The sequence below is a fragment of the Astyanax mexicanus genome, chromosome 19 (assembly GCF_023375975.1).
Source record: "Astyanax mexicanus isolate ESR-SI-001 chromosome 19, AstMex3_surface, whole genome shotgun sequence".
NCBI lineage: Eukaryota > Metazoa > Chordata > Actinopteri > Characiformes > Acestrorhamphidae > Astyanax > Astyanax mexicanus.
The window spans coordinates 43,506,180-43,521,778 of record NC_064426.1 but is presented as its reverse complement, the minus strand read 5'-3'; the positions used below and the strand labels follow the sequence as shown (position 1 = coordinate 43,521,778).

Below are 15,599 nucleotides of genomic sequence, written 5' to 3'. Positions count from 1 at the left end.
TTTTCTCTTACTTACATAGGTTAGATTTGGTTTCTGCAGATATATATATATATATATATATATATATATATATATAGGAAGGACAAATATATATATATATAAGCTTCTGGCCAGAGATGTACATTTCAAGTATGTATTAAGGCATCCACTGCTGTGTTATTGGATAAATGGGGTAGCTTTAGCTTTGATTACGGCACACATTCACTGTAGCATCGTTTCCACAAGCTTCTGCAATGTAAACATTTGTTTTTGTCCAGAGCTGCATTAATTTATACATTACTAGTGTATCCAGGTAGTTAGCTGACCTTATTCTTTAAGCTCATAAGCAGTAGTTCTTTTCAGTGATCTTTTCAGGGTTCATACACCTTTTACAAGGTAAAATTTAAGCACTTTTCAGGCTCTTTCCAGGTCCAATTTCAGGTTTTTCCAGCACCTTTCAGCTGAGGTAAATTAATGATAACTGTGATATCTCAAAACTGCCATTCAGCGATAATCAATATATATCGCAAAACTATTCTCCACACTTCTACTTAAGTAAATAACAGGAAATCTAAATTTGTGTTAGTTTCACACAATTTAAATATATAAATGTTCTTCACCGCATGTTTACCCTATTCATTTGATTGAGCAGTTACTGTAGTATGTCACATTTTGAGAACATTTATACATACATATACTCAATATTACTGATTTGCTTTTTTTGTCACACTGCAAGAGATGGTATTATAGTATTATGTTTACGTAAACACACCCAGAATTGTGTTTGTTATCAGCAGAAGAAGAAATAAAAGCCATTTTTTTGTTTTAAGCTATGCAATTTTTCCTTTAAGCAAAGTTATTTATTCAGATAGAATTTCAAGCATTTTCAAGCACTTTCTCCAAAAACAGAATGTTTAAATTCAAGCATTTTCCAGGATTTCAAGCACCTGTACAAACCCTGTCTTTCCACATGGTTGTTTAACATATGAGAAGCTACTCCCTGCATCAGGTAGGGTTAAATAACTTGCTGCCAGCTGAAACATATTAATCACCCATGCAGTAATTATTATCCAATAGGAGGCTCTCACTTATTTTCTTAGTTAAATGCAGGTGGTGGAACTAACAGAAACAATACTAATAACATGAGCCCACAGGATATGATGCTACAGCAATACGTATGCCCACCTTAGTAATCTGCGGAGAGGACAGCGGTCCATTCAGCGTGATTTTCTTCAGCTGCTCAGGGGTCATGTTAGCTCTCGCTGAATGCACCAGGTTCTGCTTTGCATTTGGGCCATCTGTGTTCTTCTTCTCAGGAATCCTACAGCACAAGATCATCATCATCAGTCTCATACACTGTACGTTTAATTTATTTACTATACCGCATGTGTAAATAAATCACAGTATGGGTGAAGAGAAGGTCTGTACCTCAGGTAAAAGAGGACGTAGGCCTGCTGATTGAGGACAACCTTGATGTTGCTGGAGTGCACCATCGAGTCGTTCATCTGGTACCACTGCCCGTTACTCGCCTGAGAACGAAAAACAGAATTAAACCGAAGAAAGAAAAGAGACAGAATTTAACCCAAAAGAGCTTAGGCCTGTTAAAAGCTGTGTAAAGTTTCCTTTGTTTACAGGACAGTGTGTGAATCTGTGTTCATTCATCTGATCATATTTACAGAATGAAGGAGTACTTTAGGATTAGTGCTGGAGATAAAACTAAACCAGCTCCTTTTAAAAGTGTAACTAAGACTGATATATAAGATTTTAAAAGATTTAAAAAAATAATAGTCAAAATAAGCAACACCTTCAGACCATACCTTTTCAGGCATTACCTGAGAAGTTTTAAATACTTAATAATAATAATAATAATAATAATATGATTATTATAGCTGTCCTTTTTTCTTCTTTGTTGTGTGTGTGAAAGCATGTGTGCACTTAATTTTTTTTGCATAAAAGTGTGTAACTTTGATGAACCGAAATAAACAGAACTGAACTATTTTAGGTTCTACAGCTCTGTTTCAACCATTTACCATTCAAACGCTTTAATTAAATGTAAATGTACATCCAACAGAACTAGTTCTAACCTAATTTCTAAAACAAATTGATATGTTGTGTATGTTGCATCAGGACTTTAAAATAACCGTAAAGCATCATGTCATGTTCCCACAATAAAAAAATAAAAATGAGCTGGGTTGCTGGATATATCTGATTAAATCAGCTTAGTATCAGTATTCAGAAAAACGTCTTTTTAAATGTTATTTCTGAGCTATGTTAGGTCCATTTCACAGAGAAAACTAGAGTATTGCTATTTTTGGAACATCTGGCTCACACAATGTATCCAGTTGTTAAAAATAGCCATTTAACACCTTCTAAACATGCTCTTACCACTGTAAGGGATGCTAAACTAAAGCACATTAGACTAGAGCTGTGTATGTGCAAAAACAGGGGCTACGATTTAATATATTGTAAAATATAGCAGTTGTAAAAATTTTAATCTTAAATTTAAGAAAACTACTATAGCATAAAAAACACACTTATAAAGTTTAATTTTAATGTAATCAGAACAGTAGGATCCATAGACTGTATATAGCTGGACAGAGCATCGTCTCTCTAAAGTGAAGCCACCACAGGTCGGGCGCCCCCTGCTGTTCGGTTGCAGAAAGCTGTGTAACCCCACCCATCCTCATAGGTTTTAATGGCAAAACAGAACAACTTTCAATCACGTTTTTTTCTAATATACTGTAATTCTACCTCCATTATTTAAATGCAGCAGCTAGTGTACCCTCTGATTATATTGTCAATTTTTTATATCCCCAAAGAATTCGTTTTTTAAAGCGTTATTCAGCTCTATTCAAAAAAGGTGTGGTTATGGTAAAAAAGACTGGGTTACACCTAGCCGGGGCAGGACCAATAACAGACCGTCAGCAGAACCTGCATCATGTTCTTTTTTCCCCTTACGTCAAGCAGTAGACTAGTACTAGTAGTTAGTCAAACGTGTAGCTAGCTAACTGTACTACCGTTATTATTTTTTATTAGCTAAACTGAATTTAGATTGTTGTATTAATAATGTCGTGTTCTGCTGTTAATTGCTCTAACAGACATTCTGGACAAAGTTCTTTGCAGTTTTTTCGGTAAGTTTGCTGGCTGTTTTTCCCTCCACTCCTGTGTCTGTGTGCATTTTATTTTATTAATTCTCAAGATCTTAGGCGAACCATTTAATCTCGGTTGGATTATATAGCTAGCTTAATTTGTTAGCTAACATTAGTGTAGTTATCTAACTAACTATATTCGCTAGACTTCGCCTGTCACCGGTGCGTGCGGCAAGCTGACCCAGATAGCATGAAGGCTCTGCCCGAGATCCGCTGATGTACGGCAGCACTGGCTTAGACTCTGCATAATCCGTGCAGAATTTAGCCAAATGTGCTCAGTTCATCTCAGCGGCAAAATTAACTGAGCTTCAGTAGCGGATTCGTCTCGTTGTTTAAAGCAATAACTAGTCCTGGAATTCACTGCCGTTTAGTAATGTTTTTTTTTTTTCGCTGTATTTTATTCACTTCCGAATTCTACATACAGAACTATCATGGGCTGGGTACACGGTTAATATCCATAACGTGCACGAACTGCACTGTTACTATGAAAATATTAATCTTATCGTGCTGCAGATAAGTTCTCCGCTTGGCTCAACTGGACTCCGCTCGGCTCGGCTCCGCAGACTGTGTGAGCTCTGTGGAGGCAGCCCTCAGGGGCGGGGTTATTTAAATGAGTAGGCGGTCTCTCCACAGTCTTTCTCCCTCCTCTGGTCTCTACTGCGCTCTACAGACTCGGGTTTCAGGATCGCCAACATGGTGGAAGATTTTGGCTTCATTTTCATTGAATGAATGGGAACGGCGACACGGCGTCCATCTTTATATACAGTCTATGGTAGGATCTAACAACAGACTAGACCACTTATCTAGGGGGCGGGGTTTAAACAACTTCTGACACCAATTAAATAACAAATCTATACTCTGTTTTTGAAAATCCATACAGTACTGCAAAAGAAAATATTGCGATACTACTTATATTGCGATATATCGATATTTTCGTACACCCCTACAAGACAACAGTTACCTTAACATAGCAGTAGTAATGGCCAGCATGGCAGCTGTACCCAGAATGCACCAGGACTGCATAAAGGCCGTACATCACTGGGTCTCCTGAGCTCTGAGACATGTACGGACGAATGTTCAGGAACTCTGGGTAACCAACGTCCTAAAAAAACACAACAAATCATAATATAATACACTTTAATGAGATCCTGTTCACACCTGCACACTAATGAGACTAGAATCTGGATTATAACATTATTAACATTGAGAATTACCCTCATTTATAATGCAGCTGAGTATTTACAGTTTAAAAGGGATCAAAAACATTTAATAAGAAATTAGAAATAATAAGGAACAAAATAGTAAAAAATTATAAATAAAAGAAACACATTTTAAACCAACGTTTAATATAAATGAATAAACCATAAAAATGTATGTATGTGTATATATGTACTGTATGTAAAAAGAAAAAAAGTCGGAAATTCTAAAAAGACTATAAAAAATGAACACAAAGTAAAGAATTTATAAAATATAAAATAAAGAAAAAGATAAGTGAAAGTAAAGTAAAATTATAAAATGAATAATAAATGAATATAAATTAAACAATTTAAAAATGAAAATAATAAGAAAAAGATGAACTAATAACTAAATAAAATACAACTTGGGTGCCGGATGGGATAAAAATGGCTGAAATGGTTAAAAACGGCTAAAAAGCATGCTAAAAACAAAAACAGCTTAGCAGAGGTGCAACGATCTGCTCTGACGTAGTAAAATGCAGAGTTTACCTTAAATGTTACGTAAGTTACTGTCTTGCATTTCATACTCTGCTATTGAATATTTTAGTAATTGAGTATTGTACTGAAGTGTCTGTACCTTGGTAATCTTTCCTCCGCTGAAGTTGGCGAAGCGTTTAAGGGACAGCGTGAGAACATTCGACGTCCGATGAACCGTAAACCGCTTTGTTGCTGGCACTTTCTTCTTACACCTAAAATATTTTATTATAAACAACAAGAAACAATGAGAATAACATTTTAGTATGCTGGATTATATTTGATTTCATGCATATTCTATTAAGGAGATGCCAAAAGCGGCCAAAAATGTGTGCGGACACAGACAAACTGAAAAACTATATAAGAAAACATATTTAGGTAGAGCTAGGCAATACATCTATATTTTATCATATGATAAATGTCGTATCGCACCGACAATTGGTTTTAATAAGCATATCAAGAATGTGCTTAAAGAATACTGATCCAACATGTATATTTCAAATTGCAAATTGTTCAAAAGGTTGGTTAAATTGAATGATGTGCAGCAAAAATGTAATACTGTAAATACTGTTCTAAGCATAAAGGACTATTTAAGCAGTTTTTTTTAGAAATACAAAAATAAAAAACTACACTATGATAATATGTTAGCCATATCATACTGCCCGACACTTTTTAATTTAAGCAATGGAGGGGGGAAAAAGGTGACTTAAAAAAAAAAAAATTAAAACCTGCAAATTTTCATTTTCTGATAAAAATGTGCTTTTCTGTGCATTTTCTAGGCTCACAACAGAACGCTCTCCAAGAAACACAACCACAACTCACTTGGCACACATGTAGGCGTTCTCCCCGCTCAAAACGTCGGGTTTGACGAAGAGCTCCAGGGCACGGACGATGTTCGCCGCTTGCTGAGAAAGAGAAAGACGTGAAGAAAGGGATCAGAGAAGAAGAATTTTTCTGCTGTCCTACAACAAAAAGAGTTCTTGGGCAAGACTCCTCTCTAGGGTTGGGCGGTATGACGGTATTTCGGTATACCACGGTATTTAAATATGGTGACGGTATTGTAAAATAGTGACCGTATATTAACCACGTGACGTGCCAAACCTGAACTTTAAAAAACGGACGTTTAAGACATTCTGCGCATCCACAATGAAAGAGCAGTAGGAGGGGTAAGCAGTTGGAGCTCCCTGATTGGGAGGTTTCACTAATTTTCACCATAATTATCGCCACAAATAGCCACATTTGTGCTGGAGTGGCAATAAAACCCTAACAACCAACCAACCACTGAAATGATCAGATTTATCAGTTTATCCGGCAGTGTGGGGTGTTCAGTGTGAGTTACTCAAAGGTAACGTTACAGCTGCTTCTCAAATATTCCCCATCCTGCTCCACAGACAGACTTCGAAAGTCTTTTGTCCCTCAGGCCATAAGACTTTTCAACTCATCTCAGCACAGCAAACTGAAGACTCTGTGACACCTTTTCTCTCCAGCAATTCTGGCCACACCATGGACATACCCCCATCTATGGTCACACTATCTTGCTGATGCCCATAACACTATTCTTTATAGTTCTACCCTATTTTGCACTAGTAGTTCATTCACTAGTTCATTCATCTACTGTTTACGTATCTTTTGCACTGCTAAATTTAAATTATTATATAACTGTGTTTGCACTTTCTGTATGGCGGACATCAGTTATCCTTATCCTTACTTTATGCACATCAACTGGTGTTCAACTGCACTACCTCCATTTTACATCACACACACTAAAGACTGTATTTTTATAATTTCATTTTATTTTTTATTTTGTTGTATTTATATGTATCATTTATATATATTTTTTGTATCTTTTTGTAACTTTGTGTACTATACACACCTGCTGCTGGATGTCATGAATTTCCCCTCGGGGATCAATAAAGTATCTATCTGTCTGTCTGTCTGTCTGTCTGTCTGTCTGTCTGTCTGTCTGTCTGTCTATCTATCTATCTATCTATCTATCTATCTATCTATCTATCTATCTATCTATCTATCTATCTATCTATCTATCTATCTCCTGTTTCTCTACAAAACTAAACTCACGCTCATATTCTAACTCCGTACAGAATTCTGCAGTTTCCTCAGGGTTTTCTGTCATTGTTTCGCAGCTAGCTCGAGGCTGTAAATATAAGCAGTTCCGCGGACCGCGAGGCGCTGCGGGCTGCCGACATCTGAACCCCGGCTCTCCTTCGCGAGCAGAAACGGCACAACACCACCCGCTGTTAAGCTGCTGTAGTGGATGCAGCGCTTATAAATAAATTAACGAACACAAAAATTAGGGTATTCAATCTGCAATTTTAGTTCGTTTTATTTTTTTCTTTTAATTACCGTTTTTATTCGTTTAAGTTAAGGGGAACTTTCACTTTCAGTTTTCGTTATTTCGTTCGTTTTCGTTAACAGTAATACTTTGTTACTTAGGTATATGGTGATTATCAGGCTGTAGCTTTATATAAAATAAAAATAGTATTAAAAAACAGATGACTATTTCCTGTAGCCTGGACTGACCCGAGATTTTCTATTACTTTCCTCGGGCCGGGTCGCGTCCGGGCAGAAAAATAAAAATCAAAGTATCCTGCTATTTAAAAGAATGGAAAATTTAATAACAATAATAATATAGTAGTTATTAAAGTTTAGATTGTCTGCCTGAACCCGAGCGTGAACGTGAGACTGAACGCGAGCTCATCCGCACGTTAAAAGCTCCGCAGCATTTAATAAAAACAGAAAAATATAGATATGAAATAGGAAAATACTCTATATGATTAGATTAAATAATCTAAGGAAGTCTAAAATATCAAAACACACAGGTACAAAAATAAAATAAGACATAAAAAAATAAACACCAACTTAGGCCACTTTAACTTAGGACATACAAGTTAAAGAAGTACTATATACTGATTTATTATTCTCATATTAATATAATTAGCTTGCTAAACCACCAGTCAGCTGTCAGATGCAAAGTTCATACACTTTTTAACCAATACAATCCATGATTTTTCAAGACTTTTTCATGTCTTCAAAGACGATTTTCATGACCATGTGATCTTTAAAACATCAGTGCAGACATGAACAATAAAAACAAAAATCAACTAAAACTATAATGATTAAAAAAACACTTCTTTAAGGAATGTTGACACAATCTTCAATAATAATAAAATGTGTGTCAGATTCTAAGAGCTCCATTGAAAGGCTATACTACTGAAGAGTAACTGTTTATTTTACCTTGAGTGTATTGACAAATATCTTTCAGTTATGATTACTTATCTTAGTATCTATAATTACATAATCATTGTGTGAAACCTTGTATTCTATATGCATTAACCAATACTCACATTGTGTTTGATCATTTTTATTACTCACGGTGTATTTTACACGCATTTATATAAAAGATTAACCAATAATCACAATATATTCTTTACATATATAGTAAAACATTGTTTGATCAGGCATGTGACTAACACCGACCTTATTATGACAAATTAACCCACATGATACATAAGGCGTATACTAACACATAGGACCTATTATATGGCGGACTAACCACACGTTACTAACACATTAACATATAACATATGAAATCTATTGTGTGACTATTGTGTAGCTCATGCTTGAAGCATTTCGTTCACTGCATGACCCTAACTAACGGCCATCAATCATCGGCTGGTACACTCTGTATGATTTCGACTGGTACGCTCGGTACGGGGCTAAATTGCTACAGAAGAGGCTCTTAGATCAAAGCGGCCTTTTGGTGAGTGAGTGCCTCCCTAAAAACCTCTGTTTCAAAGCGGGGGGTGACGCACACTCACACAGATAGTGCCACGATGTTCCATTCTGGAAGAACACAGTCAAGGTCAAACACCTTGCAACGCCTCATCAACAGGTTTCACGTCATTTTGGGTATAAACATGGAGTCAGATCAGAGGGGGGTCAGAACTTATGCTGGGACGGCTGTTAACTGTCTTGTATGTATTGGTTCTCCTGAATTCAGTAATAAATACTTGGTTTGCTTTCAACTTCACTCCACCTGTCTACGACTCTCTATCAAACGAACACGTAGGGGAGTTGTACCCCGGACGAGAGGTGGGGGTGAGCCCACCTTTCATTTTCTTTTCTACAACAATTTGGTGACCCCGACGCTACTGAACTAAGCATGAGCTTATGAATTTGTTATCTCAAAATACCTTTTCTCTGTCAATAAATGAAAACACACATTTTTAAATCAAATTTCCATGATTTTGTGGGTATTTTTATTTTTCCAAAACTTATCCAGGCCTGGAAAACGCTAGTACATGACTTTTCCAGGTTCTTCATGACCTAAGAACCCTGCAGATGTGACTCTACAATGTCTTTATACATACATACAGACTTTTACTTTGCAAAACAGAAAAAAGCAATACTACAGAAGCCCACATGGGGGCAACAGTACACAGGAAGAAAATAATACAGTGTACAGATGCAGGAAACTCACCCTAATCTCCACTGCTATGTCCAGATAAGGGTCATATGTATCTGATACACTTTTACAAATGGAGCACTTCACTAGAAGAGAAAGAAAGAAAGCAAAAAATCAGAAAAAGAAAAGGAAAAACTAAGGAAAAGGATGCAGTAGTCAGCAGATAATTACATATTTACATTTTCCAGGCACAATTTTCTAAACATCAGAAATGCTGAAGAGCAGCATGGTTGGACACTCACTATCATGACTATGATTATGATTTACAATTTCTAGAACCTGCAATAAATCAACTTAAAATTATTGTAGATTCTTTAGTTTTTTAAAAGGGCATCCTGAGTATGAGACCACCAGGGACACCATGTTGCCTTACCTCGTGACCTCAGGTAACCCCCAAAGATCTGGTGTACTAGCGTGGTCGCCTGCGTCTGCCTGTCCAGCCTAATCAATAAAAGAAGAGTTTAAGTTTGTTATTTATGAATAGAAACAGTAACATTTCTACTGATGTTATTAGTTAATTTGTGGTGTTTTTAACAAGCTGGTAAGGCGTTTAGTGCAGATCTTACTTTGGGTAACCATTAAGACAGGCTTTCTGCATGGCGTCGATGGTGTAGCGCAGAAATTCATGGGCGTCCTCCTGACTCCCAAACCGGAAGTGGCGAGCAATTTCTGAAAAGAAGAAGGAAATTGAAGAAAGACGTTGAGCAAGATCAGGTTCTTGCATCTCCTGTCTTACATTGATCAGAACCCTTATTTACCATGTAGCCGAAAGACACAGGAAAAGTAAAAAACAGTGAGTAAAAAAGTAAACAACAGCTGAAACAAAGTGCTGTACATAAATAATTATAAAACACAAAACAAACACTAGAACAAGAAGACAAAATAAAACAATAAAAAGTAATTAAGAAAACAAATAAAACAGAAAAAAACTACCAAAGCAAGAGCAAAATCTCATTTTGAGTCAAAAGCCAAAAAATAAAAATTGGTTTTAAAACTAGTTTTAACTTGGGAGCAGCATTTGAAAAAGCTCTTTCCCCTCCAAGCATTCGCATCGACAAACATACTGCAAATTAAGATTCTACACTGATAAGCAGCAATAAAATTTATCAAATATACGTAATTTTATAAATATATATAAAAACTTTTAAAAGTGAAAAGTAACAATACAAAAATAAAAAGACAACAAAAGAAAAAGACAGTAAGAAAACAATAAAATGAATAATAAAGATAAAAAAATAAGTAATGAAAAAAGTTAAAAGGAAAAGGGTTAAGAAAATAAATACAAATAGAAGTAAAATACTTGGTAAATTTTAAAAACCCTACGAGAAACGAGCAAATCTGTAGCACTGCGCAACAGGGCTCAATATAATCATATACATCTTCATATTAGAGGCATTAAAATGTCAGTTATTGCTTATCGCAATTTTTTGAAAACTTCATCTTTAAAAACAAGAGCCATACATACGTATGTACAGATATACACAAGACATACAGACAGACATGTTTAACTGTCCAAAATTTCCGTCTCTACTATACTATATTACTGGTATTAATTTACTTATCCAGCAAGGGTTAGTGAACCTTACTGAAGCTCAGTGATTACCCGTTCAGCAGAAAAACAGCCAGCTCGCCCATTTTCATGACTGCAGCTCACTGTTTACATGCTGTTACGTTTTTTTTTCCTGGCAACCCAGGGAGTGGAAATGGCAATGGGCAGATTCATAGGCTAAACTGCTCACAGATCAAATAAGAACTGGCTGAAGATCTGCTGACCAGAGCTGTGAGTACTTTAACTCAGCATGTGTCCTTAACATCTGCTGATACATCCTGATCATGTTATGAGCTACTTTAAATACCTTCACATTCCATTAAATAACAAATAACGTGCAATAGATTGATAGATAGATAGATAGATAGATAGATAGATACTTTATTGATCCCGAAGGAAATTTAGCAGCCAGTAGCAATTACACAACACAGTAGAAACAAAAACAATACACAGTAGAAACAAACAATAAGTGTAGTACAATACACTTATTGAGGGATAAAATTCTAAATTGAGACTTAAAAAAATATATACATAAATATATAAATACAAAAAAACTATAGAAAGTGTGGAAGTAAACAGTCGTAGATATGAGGTAGTGCAGTAAAAGAATAAACTAAGTATAGGAGGTATTAGTAGATATGACTATTAAACATAAACATAAACATGTGCAAGTATTATATTTAAGTTAGGTGCATAGTGTAGTGTCCAGGGGTGCAAAAGTACAGGATGTACAGTAAAGTGTCAGTAAAGTGTCCAGGAGTGCAAGTGTACAGGATGTACAGTAGAGTGTCCAGGAGTGCAAGTGTACAGGATGTACAGTAGAGTGTCCAGGAGTGCAAATGTACAGGATGTACAGTAGAGTGTCCAGGAGTGCAAGTGTACAGGATGTACAGTAGAGTGTCCAGGAGTGCAAGTGTACAGGATGTACAGTAAAGAGGCAAAAGAGTCTCAGGGTGTAGATGTGTATGGTGTTTTTCCAGTACAGATAAAAAAAAAAAAAAAAAAAGGCTGTGATTAAGAAAGCACATTTGAGCCTTGTTTCTCATCTGTCCTCTCTCTTCCGGCTCCACTGGGAGGAGTTGAAGAGTCTGATGGCTCTCGGGACGAACGATCTTCTCAGTCTGTCCGTAGAGCAGCTCTGTGACAAGAACCTGCCACTGAAACTGCTCCTATGATCCATGATGATGGAATGTAATGGGTGACCATCATCATCCATGATGGAGAGTAGTTTGTGCAGTGTCCTCCTCTCTGCCACCGTTACCACAGAGTCTAGCTCCACGCCAACCACGGACCCCGCACGCCTGACCAACTTGTTCAGACGCATCTCGTCCCTCTTCTTCATGCTTCCTCCCCAGCACACCACAGCATAGAAAAGACAGCTGGACACCACAGTCTGATAAAACATCAGCAGGAGCTTCCGACAGATGTTAAAAGTCCCAAGCCTCCTCAGGAAGTAGAGCCGGCTCTGTCCCTTCCTGTACAGGATGTCTGTGTTGGCTGACCAGTCCAGCCTATCATCCAGATGCAGTCCGAGATACCTGTAGGTCTTCACCATCTCCACATCAACTCCCACAATAGATACTGGCTGTGTGGGTGGCCTGGCTCTGCGGAAGTCCACCACCATCTCCTTGGTCTTGGAGGTGTTCAACAGCAGGTTGTTCCTATTGCACCACGCCACAAAGTCTTCCACAAGGTGTCTGTACTCCTCCTCCTTTCCTCCCCGTATACATGCCACAATGGCAGTGTCGTCCGAAAACTTCTGCATGTGGCATGTCTCAGAGTTGTACTGGAAGTCTGAGGTGTAGAGTGTGAACAGGAACGGGGAGAGCACAGTCCCCTGTGGTGCTCCTGTGCTGCAGACCACAGTCTCTGATGTACAGTCCTTCAACCTGACATACTGAGGTCTGTCAGTGAGGTAGTCTGTGATCCAGGAGACCAAATATGGATCCACCTGCATCCCCACCAACTTGTCTTTCAGTAGGAGAGGCTGAATGGTGTTGAAAGCACTGGAAAAATCAAAGAACATGACTCTCACAGTGCTGCCTCCTCTGTCCAGATGAGAGTGGGTCCGGTGGAGAAAGTACAGTATGGCATCATCCACTCCCACTTTCTCTCTGTAGGCGAATTGCAAGGGGTCCATTGCATGTTGAACCTGGGGTCTGAGGTGGTGTAGAAGCAGACGTTCCAGGGTCTTCATGATATGTGATGTAAGAGCGACCGGCCTGAAGTCATTGAGCTCACTGGGATGCGTCTTTTTGGGTACTGGAACCAGGCATGTTGTCTTCCACAGTGTGGGGACCCTCCCCAACTGCAGACTCAGGTTGAAGATGTGCTGCAGGGGAGCCCCCAGCTCAGCTGCACAGGACTTAAGTAGTCTGGGACACACTTTGTCAGGGCCAGCTGCCTAAGTTCACCTCTAACCTGGTCAGCAGTGAAGGTGTGCAGAGGGGGAGGAGGAGGGGGGGCTACAGTGGTGCTGGTGGTCAGGACAGCTGAGTGTGGGGAGTAGGGGGGAGCGGGGGCTGAGTTGCTTGATGAGATGAGGGGGGGTGTGGAGGAGGTGTCTACCAGAGCTGTAGGGTCTTGAACAGGGCAGTCAAACCGGTTGTAGAAGGTGTTGAACTCATCTGCAGCACTGTCCATCCTCTGCTTACAGCCAGTGATTGTCTTCATTCCATTCCATACCTCCCTCATGTCATTTTCCCTCAGCTTCTGCTCCACCTTCTTCCTGTAGGACTCCTTGGCCTCTCGCAAATGGACTTTGAGCTCCCTCTGTACGCTCCTAAGCTCCTCCTGGTTGTTTTCTTTAAAGGCCCTCTTCTTCTTGTTTAGAAGGCCTTTAACATTGCTGGTTATCCAGGGCTTGTTGTTAGCAAAACAACGCACAGTTTTCACAGGAACATCAATGTCCATGCAAAAGTTCATGTAGTCCGTCATGCAATGTGTAATCCCCTCAATGTCCTCACCGTATGGCTCCTGCAATACACTCCATTCAGTGGACTCAAAACAGTCCCTAAGAGCTGCTTCAGCATCAGGAGACCATTTCCTGAAGGAGCGTGTAGATGCAGGTTGTCTACGGACCTGGGGCTTGTACTGGGGCTGCAGGTAGATCAGATTGTGGTCAGATTTTCCCAGAGGGGGTAGAGGTGTGGCGGAGTATGCATCCTTTAGGTTGGAGTAAAGGAGATCAATAGTTCTGTTCTTCCTGGTGGGACAGTTCACATACTGGTGGAAAGCAGGGAGTACTGAGTCCAGTGTGATGTTGTTAAAGTCAATAAAGAAACGTGACTCAATAAAGCTCTTGCGTGACCAAAGAACACACTGCAACAGACGAGCGTCAGACAGATGAGGGACAGAGATGCTGATAGTGAACAGACTAAGAGTACGAGAACATTCAGGAGAAGATCAGACAGGTCTGAACGGGAGAAGCATGCGTCTGCAGGACCAGTCCTGCTCGCCCTGCTGACGCTGCGCTGATAACACAGCTGAGAATTTCTGTGAGATCTGCAAATCACGGTCACATGGAAAGAGAGAGGGTGTGTGTGTTTAAGGTTAAATATTAAAGTTTTAATATTTAGATTTTAGGTTCTAGTTTACTTTAGTTTTGTGGTTAAATGACAGTGGAAATGTACGACAGCGTTTCAGTTTACTTTGAGAATAAAGGCACAATAATACGTAGATTATAATATTAAGTCGTAAAATTCCAAAAATAAAGTAGTTATATAATGAGACTGAAGTCATATTACAAGAATAAAGTCGTAATATTACAAAAATTAAGTAGTTATGTAATGAGATTGAAGTCATAATATTACAAGAATAAAGTCGTAATATTACAAAAATTAAGTAGTTATATAATGAGACTGAAGTCATATTACAAGAATAAAGTCGTAATATTACAAAAATTAAGTAGTTATGTAATGAGATTGAAGTCATAATATTACAAGAATAAAGTCGTAATATTACAAAAATTAAGTAGTTATATAATGAGATTGAAGTCGTAATATTACGAGAATTAAGTTGTAGTATTTTAAGGGAAATGTAGTTCTAACTGTTTGGGCTGCAGTTTCAGAGCAGAGCAGAGAGGAAGGCAAAGGAGCATTTTCCTCTTATGATGTATTCACTTTATATTTACAAAGGGAATTTTGAGAGTGAAAGCTGTCATAGAAAAAAATAAATTATATACTCATGTGATTTTTTTTTCATTGTGTCTTATGTAGCAGACACTGGGTGTTCCTTCTCCGAATGCAGGAGTTATGTATTAATTTTCTTTCTAAATTTTTGGTTAATTTCACAAAAAAAAATCCTCCAGAGATTAGAGCGCCCCCTGCTGGTTTACTCTGCTCCACAATTCTAAGTAAATGTTTCAGATTTTTGCCCTTTGCTTCCTCAGTATGTAAATTGGGTTCTAAAATCGCAAAGAACTAAACAGGGTAGGATTTTTTTCTGTCTGATATTTCAAACCCAAAATCTTGGGGATTTCTACTCAAGCATTACAAAAAACAGGTTTCATGTTTGATAAGAACCATTACTAAACATCCTAAGTATAATAAAAAAAATGATTGCTCAAGTGATGAGTATCACCTTTATACATTAGCTTGTTATTGTAGCTTTTAGCTAAGCTAACCTGCGTGGATGGTGTGGAATCGTGGGCGGTTACTGCGTATAGTCCGGAAGGGGGTAGTAATGCAATGAATGAGGGTGAGGAATGTGCTGTCAGGGACAGAGACTTT

At 38.1% G+C, this 15,599-nt stretch overlaps 1 protein-coding gene across 2 annotated transcripts in view; it reads right to left on the bottom strand.

Annotated features, from left to right (window-relative positions):
- usp36 (ubiquitin specific peptidase 36) overlaps positions 1 to 15,599 on the bottom strand; it is a 46,591-nt gene that overhangs the window by 18,138 nt on the left and 12,854 nt on the right. For both annotated transcript variants that reach the window (XM_049468119.1, XM_049468120.1), the window contains exons 5-12: positions 9,887 to 9,989; positions 9,694 to 9,761; positions 9,336 to 9,406; positions 5,660 to 5,742; positions 4,941 to 5,052; positions 4,090 to 4,230; positions 1,408 to 1,508; positions 1,165 to 1,300 (exon numbers count right to left, since the gene is read on the bottom strand). In XM_049468119.1, coding sequence (XP_049324076.1) covers positions 1,165 to 1,300; positions 1,408 to 1,508; positions 4,090 to 4,230; positions 4,941 to 5,052; positions 5,660 to 5,742; positions 9,336 to 9,406; positions 9,694 to 9,761; positions 9,887 to 9,989 — 815 coding nt within the window. The remainder of the gene's footprint in view (positions 1 to 1,164; positions 1,301 to 1,407; positions 1,509 to 4,089; positions 4,231 to 4,940; positions 5,053 to 5,659; positions 5,743 to 9,335; positions 9,407 to 9,693; positions 9,762 to 9,886; positions 9,990 to 15,599) is intronic.